The sequence below is a fragment of the Homarus americanus genome, unplaced genomic scaffold (genome assembly GCF_018991925.1).
Source record: "Homarus americanus isolate GMGI-L3 unplaced genomic scaffold, GMGI_Hamer_2.0 scaffold41027, whole genome shotgun sequence".
Taxonomy (NCBI): domain Eukaryota; kingdom Metazoa; phylum Arthropoda; class Malacostraca; order Decapoda; family Nephropidae; genus Homarus; species Homarus americanus.
The window spans coordinates 7613296-7628824 of NW_024745073.1; the positions used below are offsets into that span (position 1 = coordinate 7613296).

Sequence of the window (15529 nt, forward strand, 5' to 3'; positions counted from 1 at the left end):
GCCATGCGCGAGTGCCAAATGTATTATTTCACATAATTAGAAAGACGATTGAGAGAGATATTTAGTTATTTTATACCGGCACAATAATATATTGTAAAATATATTTTTTTATAAAATTGAACTTTATTATCTGTTCGAAACAAAATAGATAATTTTTTCATCTGAGTACTTGGCAACAATGTTTGCGCGCGTGTTATCAAACATGGAGGTAGTAAGAAAACGTTCTGCAGCTCTGTCTGAAACCCAACACATGGCACTTTTGCGCCATATTGAGCAAAGGCCAATCATTGAGGACAGGTCTACAAGCAACACCATACATGATAGGAAAAGAAAGGCCTGAAAATATCAATTGTAAAAATTAAAAGTAAATAGATTTTTTTAACCAAAGAGTGGTGTTGTGTGTATCATTAAAACTGTGATGTAGCCGAGTATTGCAGAATTTTAGAGCAAATTATTTGCATTGATAGTAAGCTGTACTTATTCTTTATTTTATTAGTGGCAGTAAATATTTAAGTTAAAGAATAAAGATAATGAAATCTAATGCTTACTTATGTCGTCATATTTCTGCCTGACACACACAAGACATTGTAGATCGTAAACCTTAGCTTATATCTTGTTGAAAATAAATATTAACGTTTATACTAAACTATATTACTGGGCCAAAAACTGTGATATTTTCCTTGCTAACTCAAGATAGAGTGAGCTCACTTGGCTTTTTTTTTTTTTTAAGGGGATTAGCCCACCTGGGCACAGGTCAATGACCCACATCGGGGCCTGGGGGGCAAAAATTTAATAATAATAATAGTAATTCATAGTAAATAAAATTTATAATTAAAAGTAAAATAAAATAATAACAACAATAATAATAATAATAACAATACTGTAATAATGATAATAAAGAAAAAATAATAATAATCAATAGTTAGAAACGCTATATGTACAGTATGTTGTCTTGTCAATAGTAAGAGAAACAATTGAGATCCTGCAATTGTGTGTAAATGAGGCAGAAAGACAGATCAGCAACCTGGGACTTGGTCACAATATTCGTGATGCCATATGGCAGCAGGGTCTACCATTAGACAACACATTATGCTTCCAATATCTTCCCAGGCGGTAGTACCTCCCTATTTGATAGCTGCCTACTGTAGGGGTATCGAGATATTAATGTTGTCTAGCACTCAGGATGGAAGGAAACTCTAATGTGGTTTTCTTATATAATATATATAAGTTATATGATAGACAGTCTGGTGCTGGAGATGCCGTGTGGTGGGGAGCAGCTCAGTAGAAGACGTTCGGTGAGTAGCGTGTTGAAGGAGGTAGATGTGCAGGAGCTTCGTTAGAGAAGGTGTTGCCTGTTGCTGGCCTCCTGGTTGAATGAAATGTTAACAGCGTGGAGCTTGCTGGAGGAGATGTTGCTTGTTCAGGAAAATGGGCAGAATGAGAGTTGGTTGGTGAGGAAGCTCAGGGAAGGACAGCTGGTGGGTCGCTATGCTCGCCTGCGGGAGCGAGGACCGCCAGGCAGGCGAGGAGGAGCTAAGGCAGCCAGGCAGCGGCGGAGGAGGAGGTGTTGCTAGTTCAAGAAGAATGGTCAGAATGAATCTCAATGGAGACAGAGCTTACATACCCCGCAGCAGCCGCCATGAGTCATGTTGGGAAAACCCGAGAAGTCGCCGGTGAATAGTTTCGTTGCTAAGATACGGTAACATCTGGTTGGTTGCTAGGGAAGGCGGCACATTGGAATGCGATACGCAGTTTGTAGGGGAGACGTCCACTACAATACTCCCCCTTCCCTCCAGGCGGTGTAGGAGACTTGTTGTTTGTAGAGTTGCTTAGCACATGTGAGGCAGACCGGGCGGTGCATGCCTCATGTGAGACAACGGCGATGGCGTGATGAGCCGATCGCTGAAATACAACTGTCTAGATACACACTATCTGTGGGAGAAGGGAGAAAAAGGGTGTGTGGAGGCGATGAATGTTGTGCTTCCCTCACGACAGGTACAGGGTCGTCAGATGCGCCTGCTGGGGTGTGTGTGGGCCTGGGTCAGGAGCAGGGGCTGCGTCAGCAGAAGCGGATTAGGGCTCGTGACAGCAGCTGGGTCCACGACAGCAGCAGGGTGCAGGACATTAGCAGGGAGTACCTGAGGGAGAAAAGAGGGGGTGTGGAGGCGATGGATGTTGTGTGCTTCCCTCACGGCAGGTACTGAGTCGTCAGATGCGCCTGCTGGGGTACAGTCCATATCCTCCTTGTGTGACGCACGGATGCCGAGGAGCACTAAGGGAAGCGCATCAGTCCAGCTGTAAGGGTCGTGCTGGGATCGTCAGAATGTGGTGCGTGGGGCAGGAAGAGGAGCCGGTGTCTGCTTGAAGACTGGGAGCGTGATCAGTGTCTCCTTCATCCTGTGTGAGTGCTAATCTCCGAGAGTCACCATTGTAGGTATATCGAGATATAAATGTTGTCTAGCACTCAGGATGGAAGGAAACTCTAATGTGGTTTTCTTGTATAATATAAGTTATATGATAGACAGTCTGGTGCTGGAGGTGCCGTGTGGTGAGGAGCTGGTCAATAGAGACGTTCGGTGAGTAGCTTGTTGAAGGAGGTAGATGTGCAGGAGCTTCGTTAGGGAAGATGTTGCCTGTTGCTGGCCTCCTGGTTGAATGAGTGCTGGACAGCTAGGAGCTTGCTGGGAGGAGGTGTTGCTTGTTCAGGAAAATGGGCAGAATGAGAGTTGGTTGGTGAGGAAGCTCAGAGGACAGCTGGTGGGTCGCCATGCTCGCCGGCGGGAGCGAGATCCGCCAGGCAGGCGGAGAAGAGGCGAGGGTCGCCAGGCAGCGGCAGAGGAGGTGGTGTTGCTAGTTCAAGAAGAATGGTCAGAATGAATCTCAATGGAGAGACAGAGCTTATATACCCAGCAGCAGCCGCCATGAGTCATGTTGGGAAAACCCGAGAAGTCGCCGGTGAATAGTTTCGTTGCTAAGATACGGTAAAAAAAAAAATAAAAAAAAATAAAAAAAAAAAAATAAAAAAAATAATAAATAAATAAATACATAAAATAAAAAATAAAAAACAATTAAAAAATAAATAAAAAAATTTAAAAAAAAAAATTAAAAAAAATATATAATTAAAAAAAAAAAAAAAATATATACAGTATATATATAAAAAAAATTAAAAAATCAAATAAAAAAAAAAATTTATAAAAAAATAGATAAAAAATATAAAACAAATTAAAAAAAAATATAAAAATAATACATAAAAAAATCAATAAAAAAATAAAAATAAAAAAAATAAAAAAATAAATTAAAAAAATATATATATATATAAAAATGTAAAAAACAAAATTAAAAAAAAATAATTTCTATTTTTTTTTATTAAAAAAAATTAAAAAAAAAGTCTTATCTTTCTTATCGTATCGTTCTTATCTTTCTTATCTTTCTTGTGTAATCTTATGGTTCTTATCTTTTTTATCTTATCTTTCTTATCTTATTGTTCTTATCTTAATCGTTCTTATCTTATCTTATCTGGTCGTATCTGAAAAAACTATTGTTTTCAAATTTCTTATAGCATATTTAGCATTTCTTTATTATTACAATCAAGTAAAACCATACAGTTCATGGGTTTAATATAAAAGTACAGTACTTTAATTTTATTTACTGAAAAATAATATTCATACCAAAGTGTAGTAAGAATACTCATAAACAATTTTGAAGTTTTAACACTTTTTTGCATTCAAATCATTGTTATTTTTACCCAGAAAGCCAGTTTAGCCCATATGACTCAGGCCAAAGTGAGTGTTTACACTACAAAAAGCCCACACCATAAAGTGTGATTTAACTGTTTTGTTATGAGCCAAATGATCTTCCAGGCATTTGACCCTGATAAAGGCAGTGGGGGGGACATATTAGAAATACTGTACAAAGCCTAAGAAGCCATATCTTTGTGAAAGAAAAGTGAACATTAGATGATTCAATTGCAATACATTCTTTAATATAGTTAAAACCGCTGCACTTCATTGAAGCTAGGAATAATTGTTAGCTTGCAGATAAAAACAATTTTGCTAGTGATCTGAAGTTTAATCTTGTTAAATTACTCCATCAGTAAGCACAATAAAACTTACAATGAAATGTTACTTAAGAGTTAATAGTTGGTTTTTACAAAGTTGACCAATGAAGTTCCCTTTTGTGTGTTGCTGTCACCAGATTTCTATACTATTCTATTTTCAATGGACCAATCAGGTTAACATCTTTCTTGAAAATAATCTTGAAAAATCTCTCTATACATAGAAGTCAGTTTTCTCCAATTGCTTTCTTTAAGGCTCGCACCTCATCTTGACACGCTACCCAAAGAACGTTGTCACTTTCACTTCCCATTTTGGCGCCATTAGTCTCTTCTGAGCCAAAAACTCTGAAAATATTGTTTTGAACACAGATACAGTACAGTAATTGGAAAAAAAAAGGTAGAAAATTATAAAAAATTAAATACCGTGCAATAAAAATTTACAATAAACACTGGTCATTCTCCAATCAAGTTTCAAACACATAGGGCAGTTAAATGTGATAAAAGGAGATACCTGTATTGTTAACAAGGAAATAGCTGAAAAATATCAAGACTGATGAAAGAGGTACTGTAATTTAAGGCAAAAGATTTATAAGGTATGCAAGGTGGCTATGGCCTGAAAGAGATAGATTATGGTGAGAGGGGAGGTATTAATTATAACTCATGATGAAAGGTGAGTACCAGTAGTTGTGATGATATGATGTAGGTGTATGTGCATTGAGCAGTTTATGAATTAATTCACTGTTCTTAAAGAGAATCCTATTAGATAAATCCAATGATAATTTCTCTGAAAAATATTGTAGAGCATGAATACTGGTAACCAAATTTATATGCCTTACCTGCATACTCTTGCTGAGGCATGGCACTGAGAAACCCCTGTAAGGGATATGATGTTTCCAACATTATCTGATTTTACTCCTGCTCCCACCATGATCACAATACGTCCTCTTGCTGCTGTTACTAGTTGAGCCAATGTGTCACACCCTTCTAAAGCAGTTGCTTTTCCTCCACTGAAGCATTAAGAAAAAAAAAGAATTATACAGGCACAAAATTATTTATCTTAATATCAAAAACGTTTGAAAACTTATTTTTCTAAGGTCCCTACTTAACTAATGTGCATGAGTATTAGTTTAAAATAATGTCTGGTTACTGGAATGTGAAAGAATAAAATCTGTATACTTGTAATTACAGTACACAAATACTTATTGGCAACATCTTTAATTACTGTATCAGGTATAATTAGGCTTTGTACAGTACAGTATTGTGTAAAGATAAGTAAACTCTAATTCTGCAGATGCACGGACGAGCAGAAAGTCCCCAGTGACTGGGAATACTCTTTACATAAATAGTAAAATATGTTCAGAGTTCTTGCTTTGAAATACCTGTAGTCATCGGTGTTAATTTATACTACAATTACTGTATTTGAAAACAAAAGGTTAATACTGTATATACCTTGTTAATATTCTTTGGTACCCCAGTTCTATAACAGTCTCAAGTTCACTAAGAGGATCCTGAAGAAGGTCAAATGCTCTATGAAATGTACAGGGCAAATCACTTGCCACCTGAAGAAAGAAGATATATTTAAAAAACAAATTATATGTTGAATAAACATACATAAACTAATAGTGTAGTACTGTACTCAACATATAGGAATAAAGAGCAAAAAAGTGAAGGTTCACACTTTGTTATAATAATAATAATAATGCAAAACACAGTGAATAAGAAATCCATGTCTTTTACCTCTCTAAAACTTTTACAAAGTTTCCTGTCAATTGTACCATTGACAGTCAGTGCACCAAACACTAATCCATCTGCTCCAGCTTTCTTTAATGTGGCTGCATCATGCAGTATAATCTCTGCCTCACCCTCTGAGTATACCATAGGACCTGCTCTAGGACGTACTATGCAAAACCTGAAATGTAGTTTTGAGATAAAGATGTTAATTTTTCATATACAGGTATAAAGCAATTGTACCTTACGTACAGAGGCAAGATTATAAATTGCAAAAGTTAATCCAAAACGTGTAAAATCCATAACTTTATTTAGGTGATCCCATTTCATCAGTTTTGTACTTACATTAAACCCTCAATTAAGACTGAGGTATGTTCCTGGAGAACAGCTTGTAAATAGATATTGTGTAAATTAAAATTAACTACACATGGGTCATTTACTGTATAGTGATATCTCTGTTAGCCGGACCAATTGGTGCAGAGCACTTCCGGGAATGAGGGTAACAAGACGACTCTCTCAAAGCCGGAAAAAATCCCTCGTCCCCGGAATTTTCCGCATACGGGGTAACTGGAAAATTTTCTCTTAAACTCCAGAAATTGCGCATTACATCACGTCTTGAACCCATAGAGAAATCCCCCAGAATGATGCATTACGCATTTCATTTCTCAAAGCCAGAAAAAAAATCCGCTATCCCCAGAATTTTCCAAGTACAGGTACTACCGGAAAAATGTTCTCGGAATTTCTGGAAAATGCTCCTGATTTTTATTTCTCAAACCCGGAATAAAAATCCTCTATCCCCGGGATTTTTCCGGGTACCGGGAAGATTTAATCAGAATTTTTCTGAAAATATGCCCCTCGGAAAATTCCAATTCCGGCTGTCGGAGAGTTCTGATTAAGAGGGATTCCGGCTAATGGAGATACAGTATTACTAGTCATCCCTTTACTTCCAAACAATGTTATCACCCACTATATCTCATCTCCAAAAGTAAATTAACACTTACGGCACTCATTCAATCTGCAGTCTACTGTACTGGGTGCACAGTGGTTGGAGTTCTTTGTGTTAACTCCTTGGGTATGAGTGATCTCTCAATGCTGAATAAAATGCTTTGGCATTAGCCAAATAAAATATTAAAAGTAGCAATCAGTTGTGAAGGGGTTAAATATGAAGAATTCACTGATGACCCTCTATCTCAAGCTTCTCCATATCAATGATGTAGGAGCAGCTCAAAACACTACTGTACTGTACTAATTAGTGTCAGTAGGTCACAAGTCTTAAGGATGTGTTTGGGTACACCAGCAAGGACAATAATTTTCTACAGTGAAATTATTATTTTTATTTGTAGTACCAGTAATTGGGGTTCAATATTGTAATTTTAAAATGTACTGTAGTACTTTGGAATTTGATTAGTGTAAATTGTATTAGTGTACAGGTATTATGAGTCCTAGATTTATAAAGTAGATGAATGGGTTTTTATGTACAATATATGGATTTTTATAAAGGGCTTATATAGATTGATGGTGTTAATTAATAACCACCCCACAAACCCCATCTGCTGTTTTTAATTCCATTGGTGGTGGCCCCTGAGTGATGTACAGTACATTACATCATAACTTAAAGATAACATACACATCTACAAGTTTGCTAATATGTTTTCTGACAGCAAATAGAAGACCAGGTGATGGTGTGAGGCCACCTTCTGAGAGGGCAGCACACAGTTCAAGACGATCAGCTCCCCCATTAACAGCTGCTATTGCAGAGTCTAGAGAATCAACACACACTTCCAATTGTCTTTTGGCCATCCTTTGTGTACCTGTGGAAAAGTACGTATGTAAGGTTTGGTTTAGTTAGGTTGGGTTAGGTCTAATTATGTTTGGTTAGGTTGTGTTTAATTAGGTTAGGTAAGGTTATAATTTACTGAGGTTATGATTAGGTTAAATTAAATTGTGCTGGGTTAAGTTAATGTTAAGGTGGTTAATCTTCAGGTGAAATAAGCTGGGACTAATCTTTAGGTGATTCCATAGGCATACAATACATTAAAGGTACCTATGATGAAGATTTGTGTAAGGAAAGACCATTATTATTATTTGTTGCCACCTAAGGAATTTTGAGAATTATGAACACTTGGAACAATCTGCCAGAGAGTGTTGTGACGGCACTGAGTGTGAGCTCTTTCAAGACCAGACTTGACCAACACTGGAGCCAGTGCATGCCCAGTACTTGCCCATAGTGCGTAACAGATGTGGCCGAATGCCCACGCAGGTAATGAGCCAATCAGTGGCGAAGAGGATAAAAGTATGGTTGCAATCAATAGTTTAGACAAATCTAAGACGCTTTTCTTTTATGAAGTTTCCCTTGTAAAGGACCTATAATATGCTAGGTGTCCATGGGGGGGGACCCCCCAAAATATGCTAGGTGTCTATGGGGGGGACCCCCCCAAAGTAAATGTAAAAAGTAAAGTTAGGTTAGATCATTTGTGATGAAAACATTATAAAAGAAAAGTGTATTAGAATTGTTTAAACTATTGATTGCAGCCATAAAATTCTCAAAATTCTGGACATAGTAACAGGTGAAATTTTACCAATATTGTATTACTTGTACAGTGTACTGTACTGTACTGTCATTCTATAGTTCACAACTCTACACAGCTACACTTGCCAGTTCGGGAAGATGTAATTTTAATGAGTTATTTCCACAGCAGTTGAATAATAGCTGGGCCCAGATTCACTCAAGGATAGTTATGCACTAAAAAACCATGAAATATGCATGCAAATATGCACTAAAACAGGGGAAATATGCATTTATATGCACTAAAAAGCCAAGAATGCAGGTTATACGGAAACAAAATAGTTCTTACGTAATGTTGATTCGTCAGGCACCTTTTTTCCAGTATACTGTTCCAGGAATGACTTTAGGCACTTGTTATTCAGTTTATGCAATGGAATATCCGCTGAAACAAATGCCTTGCACAAATCTGCGTTGAACTGGGAACGATCAGGCCCTGACTTACTGGAACATGCAAGAAGTAGTTGTTGCTCCTTTTGTGCACTATTGGACTTAGCTTCGAATCGGATGTGCTTGCTTGTTTTAAGGTGTTGTTGGACTTGAAATTTCTTGCTCGCTGTCACTGGTGCTTCACAATATTTACAAAACAGTACACTTCCATCAGTAGTAAATGCATCAAATTCCTTTACATATGATCTCAGCACTTCATTTTGGTTTCTTTGTACTTTCGGCATTTTCACGAGCAACAGAAGAGAGTAGCTCCACACAGCAGCACTGCTCCTGACTGACTAACTCACTAGTCCAATGAGTCATGACCAGGTGTGGAAACGACAGATTAAAGCGACGTGACCTCACCTCACCTCCCAGTACCACGTGTGCTCATTCAGTGGCAACAAAGAGATACTGCCAGATGAATATTTTACCAAAATATGCATTTATATGCAGTTATCTAGGTAATATGCACTTATCATAGAAATCACGCAAAATATGCATTTGCATATGAAATATGCAAATGCATAACTATCGTTACTAATGAACATCGCAAATGCTTAAGAGTTCATAATCTCCTGTGGTGGTGATTCACTAAGACTTATGAAGTCCACAACTCGATTTAAAATGGCCTACTTTCCTTCCTAACTTATGGTGACTGGTCTAGTAAGCTTCTGCAAGGCAGAAATAAGGCCACTTTCTATACCCTGTACTATACAACCCGAACCAAAACACAGCAGCTAGACTTACTTCAAGCCTCGTTAGTGAAGATGGAATTTGTGATGTTCTTTTTTTGCTGCAAGATAAGTGAAATGTAACCTAAATTTACCTAACCTAACCTTACTTTACCTTACATAGCTTCCCTTACAGTGCCGGGTTAAGACTTTCGTAGGCCTTAGGCACCTCCAAGATATGGGGCCCCATTTGACAGCATATTCACTAATAACACAAGCTAGTACCTAATTATGAAATGTGATGTCGAAAGAATAAGATTCAGTGATGTTTGCCATGAATTGAGTAAAAGAAAATGGGTTAGATCAGCTGTTCTTGTACAGTACAGAAATAGTTTTGTTTACAAGAAGCACAGCTAGCTGGTGGACACTGGGAGGCGACCGGTAATTGTTTCTTCTTTTTTCTCTTATACTTAGTGCATTTTTATAAATGTTGTTAGTTGTTTGCGATGAATATCTATAGACACTATAGACATGGTACTGACTGGTGACAACTGTCTTTGTTCTTCTTGTAGAAATTTAATATAGTACTCATATTATCGTATAGGCAGACGGTAGTGATCTACCAGAGAGTGAATGTGAATTACAGTCCTCTGTGACAGTATATTTACCCGAATAGCTTTGATTTCTGGCTTTAAACCCAGAGTTGTGAGTTTTTGTGACTACCTAGCTAATAGCTATGATTAGCTTCACCTTTGTCCCGTAGGCTACTTGTAGAGTTTCTGATTAATTGCTCTGTTTCAGATTTTGTGCAGTAGGATTTATCTTTGATTCATTAATGACATAGACGCCTTTTATGCTAGGTTACAATTTTTGAGAAACAGGAAATAGACTGATAGTTACTTTAGATATGCGAGCTTCACTATAGTTCTCGTTTTATTTTTCGTAGGCCCCCAATATCTCGTAGGCCCTAGGCACTGTGCCTACTGTGCCTAATGGATAATCCGGGCCTGTTCCCTTACCTAACGTAACCTGAATTTACCTTACCTTACCTTACCTGAATTTACCTTACCTTACCTTACCTAATGTTACCTTACTTTACCTTTTTATAAAACATTTGCAGAGATTTTCAAAGGTTAAAGGGTATAATAGTGGTATGGCGAGTTACGTTAAAATATCATGAACAGATTTGTAGATATGTTGGAGAAATTATTGTACAATAAATTTTTTTTTATCTCCACAAGTGGTATTTAAAAAAAAATTTCATTGAAATTTCTCTCGAGAACTTAATTGTTTGCCGTGTGCATTGCACTTTTTTGTGTTGAGTGGAGGCGCTGACATTCCAACAATAGTCTGATTTAAAAACGTTGCTGTTCAACAACTGAAATTAAGTATTTTAAATGTGTGGAGGACGTCTATCTAGATAATTACACTACAATAGTCTTATGTTAGCTTAAGTAAGGTAATTTAAGTTTAGGTAAGGTAAGGTTAGGTTAGGTTAAGACACATTTCAATAATTTTACGGTGAAAAGGCCATCACGACAATGTATTAAATAAAAAACCTATGAAAAAAAAATCTAAAAAAAGAATTGGGATACCACTTTTTGCAAACCCCCTTTTATTAGGTTTGAAGAACTTGTATTGGGTTAGGAATTTATTTAACCATGATTTCAGTATTAAATTTTTTGTCTTGAACCATTATGATGGTAATTGTGGAAGTTTTGGCTGTAAACCACTTATCTATCACTTTCCCTAACTAAAGTGTAAAAGCAGATAAGTGTCCAAATTCACCATTACCAAAGCTCCTAACCTAACTTAATGTAACAAATACCGAGGAATTTCTTAAAAGATTTTTACCAAGAGGCTGCAATAACTACTACTGTACTGTATCTTTAGTTTGTAGAGGAAGATGTAAGCTACCTTTGAAACATTTCATATAAAAACCTTACAAAAAATAGACACAATGAAGTAAAATGACGTTGAACACTTTTTATTGTTTTTATAACTTTATAAAAGTATAAGTAGGTCCACAGAAAAATATTTTTCAAGATGATCACCACCTTGAAAAATAGCAGCCGTCTTCGAAAATGGCCAACATCTTGAATAATGGTAGCCATCTTGAAATTAGCCAACATATTAAAAAATGGTGGCCATCTTTAAAAATAGTTGCCATATTAAAAAAATAAATAAATGAAAGTAAAATAACTGCTTGGTATCTTTGTCATTAATTCGATTTGAAGGATATTGGGTGTTATGTCCTAAATAACAGGGCCGGATACTCAAAACACCTCATAAGTTACGTTTTCAGCATGATACAGTACCATATATTGTCGAATCCTTACACTACCGTAAATTTAGCATACTCAAAATTTAATTATGGTTCCGTAAGCCTTTCGTAAGTTCTCATAACTCTAGTGTTTACCCTGTAAATTAAGTTCTTTTGTCGGACGGTAGATGTCAGTGCAGATGCTAGTTGGCCAATCAACGCTCAGTTAACAAAATCTTCAACCAATCACAAGAGAAGGAGAAATCAGCTGAGAGCGACGCACGTAATATTATTTTGTAAACATGGAAGGACCACCAGCCAAGATGAGACGACCTAATTTCAGTATTGTGACTGAGGTGGCCAAAAGAAAAGAAATGATTTTAGGGAAGTTGGACTCAAGTAGATGTACACTTCAACTCAAAAACCATGCCTGGGGTGAAGTGTTAAATGCGGTGAATGCTGTTGGTAGAGTCACCCGCAATGTTACTGAAATTCGGCGGTTTTCAGCTGATCTTCGTGTTAGCGTTAAGAAAAAAGCAGCACAAGATAAGAAATATGCTGGTGGAACAGGTAAGTCATAATATTGTTAGCGTGGTTATTGATTGACAATATGAAACAAACTTAACTATGGTTTTTCTGAGGCTTGGTACGATTTTACGTGTTTGTAAACTCAAGGAAGTAGTGTGGTGGCTCTTCATCGTGAATGAATACACATATTTTCCTTATATGAGCACATTCATTAAAAGAAACATCGTTCTTCGAAGTTTGCCGTGTGAGTAAATAGTAAAAACTTTACCGTTCAACCTAAATTTTTTTTTTTTTTACGTGGATTAACCAACCCAGGCACAGTCACTGACCCACGTCGGGGCCTGTAATAATAATTCTTTAGTACTATTAATAATAATAACTCTTTATTAATAATAATATTAATAATAAATGACCATAAATACCGAAATGAAAACACATAAAAAGTGAGAATCGATATACATTATGTATGTTGTGTTGTCGATATTACGAGAAACAATTGCCACCCTGCAATTGTGTGTAAATGACACATTTAGTCAGATCAGCAACCTTGGACTTGCTCCTAATTTTCGTGATGCCATATGGCAGCAGGGTCTACCATTAGACAACACATTATGCTTCCAATATCTTCCCACCCGGTAGTCAGGGAAGTCTGTACTACTGTTAATAATTTCCCCACAACTTTTGGATTTTCTTATTATACCTATCATATAGTTTACACAATTTTAAGACACATTTGTCATTGTGTCGCAACTGACGTGGAACAGAGATAGTTAATATGAGTTTGTGTGGCAGGGCGGCGGAGGCCTCCCGTTGGTAAGGAAGTTAGGTTAGGTAGGTTTGGTTACTGTTATAAACTACATATTAATAATTACTTTATTTCCGACGGTAATAAAGGTCATAATGTGTAAGTTACCATAGAATTCCTTTTTTTTATGTAGTTAATTTTCATTCATCAATAGATTTATATTCATATTTGGTATACATTAATATGTAAATTTTACCTTGTTAGGCTTATAGGCAAGGATGTTCTATCTTATGAGTTTACAACTAATACAGGTTGAAAATTTCTGGCTGCGACTATTTTTTTTTACTTATTTTACCATTTATTGTTTGTTACCTTAAATCTAAATAACTTTTGACATAGATAAAGGATAATTTTTGTGGCTACAGCTACAATGATAGGTTAGGTTATAATGTTTGGAACTATTTCAATAAATTCCTTTCTATCATAGTAGTGTATATATAACATAGTTGTGTACAGTGTATGTAACCACAGCTCACAGTAAGAAAGTTTTTATTGTTTTTTCTCTTGAAGGAGGCGGCCCCCAAATTGAAATTACCCTGTACATACACTGCAATTGACGAAGCAGTTCTTCAACTCTTAGATCCAGCTTTTATACATGGGATTCCAGCGATTTTGGAAAGTGAGGAACTTATTGACGGTAATTCACTCAACATACTTTTCCAACCCTCTGATAAATTTTGTTCTTTTCTGTCCTTGTTTTTAAATCCTAAAATAATTTTGGTACTATTTTTTCACTATTATCTTACTTTTGAAATACAGTATACTTATTTTTTGTATATTCTTAAAAAAAAGCAACATTAGTAAGTTAGTTAAATTTATAGCTTGCATATTGCTTCCCTAAGTTAGATATTAAATGTTGTTATAACTCGTATGTTAATGGAAAAAATTGAGAAGTGCAAATATAAGAAATTTAACGCCTGGAACTAAATGCCGTATATTATAATTAAATCAATTTATAATATTGTAACCATGTTAAATTAGTCTATATTTACATTTAGAAATATTTTATACAAATATTTTTAGATGGTCAACACTATTTTTCAGACCATTTTTTGTTCTAAAAACTTTTATATATTTATATTATACCCTTAACAGAGACATCAATCAAACTATTATACATTTCCTTCCAGAAGAAGAAAGAGCACAAACCCCAGGACCCTCAGGAGCTAGGTTTACGGCTATTGATTCCAGCGAGGAATCTATGTTTAGGACCGTTAAAGAAAAAGAGGATTCTCTAACTATCTTGCTGACTGAGGATATACACACTTGTTAACTAATAACATGTGTTGCAGTGCTACTACGGATAATGTTTACCCAGGTTTTGGGTAAAAGTTCAAACCACAATCAAATGTATAGCTTTGAAAACAGACTCATGTACTTATTTTTATTTTTTAAAGGTTCCTTTATTTTGTAATACGTAGTTAATTTCCAGTTCAACCTGTTTTATTGATTAATTTGTATTTTTTTAATGTATGATTCAAGTAGGTTGAAACAGAAATAATGGTGCAAATTCACCTAACAGCCTACTGTAATCACTGCTATTTAGCACACATTATTCTCCAAAGAGCAAGTTGTTGCATTGGTTCTTTCATAAGGATGTGCTGTCTCATGCTAAATTGTATAGCTTAACAAGCCAAGTTTGCTATTTGTTTTCTTTATTACTTATAGTAGTACAGTATTTGGTTATAAGTTTACTTTAATATACGGGTATTGATGCAGGTACATTCTAGTCATGAGAGTTCCTTCAGTAATTCTAGACATATGAAAATTATACTGTATTCCATTTTTAAATCTTAAAAATGGCAACAATTAACAGTAGTTGTATTAATTTTTCACAACGATGTGGTGACCCACGTCAAATTGTGTAGTTTAAGAAGCAAACAGTGGCAATATTTTTTTATTGTTTCAATTTCTCAAATATGTTTTATATGATTTTTGTTTTCACAAACTTTAGTGCCTTTGGTATTTAGTAGTATTAAAAGTATACTGTATTGGAATCAAATTTGCTCAAGGATATAGTACATATTTTATTTTCCTATATAAAATGTTTATCTTATGAAGGTAAAAGAAAGCCATTTATTTTCTGTATTTTCTATAAAGAAGTTTATTTTATTAGGTACAGTATATTGAAAATAAAAGTTAATTCAATGTATGCTTTATTAGCATTACCTCTATACTGCAATAAAAAATACTTATTAAACAGTAGTGTTTTTATGTTGATACTAACTTATTCAAAGTTTTATCATTAGGCCTAGAATAGAAGGGTTATGCATGAGAAAAAAAAATTACGGCCTTAAGGTTTTGCCTGGCATTAGGGTTAAAATACTTAAAAATGCACAGCGTGTTAAAATCTCTGTACTCATTGAAAAATGAATAAAATTGTTCAGTATGAAAGTAAACAAGAGTGTTAAAAGCGTTTAAAAGATATCCTCTTGCCTCTTGTCTGTCACATACTCGCATTTGAAACTGTTTTCTGGTAGGAACA

The 15529-nt window shown here is 35.6% G+C and overlaps 1 protein-coding gene and 1 long non-coding RNA gene across 3 annotated transcripts; one reads left to right on the forward strand and one right to left on the reverse strand.

Annotated features, from left to right (window-relative positions):
• Positions 1-3629: 3629 nt before the first annotated feature.
• On the reverse strand, positions 3630-8825 carry LOC121878525 (copper homeostasis protein cutC homolog). 2 transcript variants are annotated; one of them, XM_042384792.1, is made up of 6 exons: positions 8791-8825; positions 7410-7593; positions 5792-5963; positions 5504-5613; positions 4891-5061; positions 3630-4399 (listed from the first exon to the last, which is right to left on the reverse strand). In XM_042384792.1, exons 2-6 carry the CDS (start codon positions 7580-7582, stop codon positions 4282-4284), a joined length of 744 nt encoding a protein of 247 aa, XP_042240726.1. In that variant the 5' UTR covers positions 7583-7593; positions 8791-8825; the 3' UTR covers positions 3630-4281. The 2 variants fall into 2 exon arrangements, with proteins under 2 accessions (XP_042240726.1, XP_042240725.1); XM_042384791.1 differs by lacking the exon at positions 8791-8825 and adding an exon at positions 8638-8690.
• Positions 8826-9789: 964 nt separating this feature from the next.
• LOC121878526 lies at positions 9790-15443 on the forward strand. Its single transcript, XR_006091172.1, has 3 exons — positions 9790-9889; positions 13555-13681; positions 14175-15443. It is a non-coding gene; the product is annotated as an uncharacterized LOC121878526 (long non-coding RNA).
• The last annotated feature ends 86 nt before the right edge of the window (positions 15444-15529 follow it).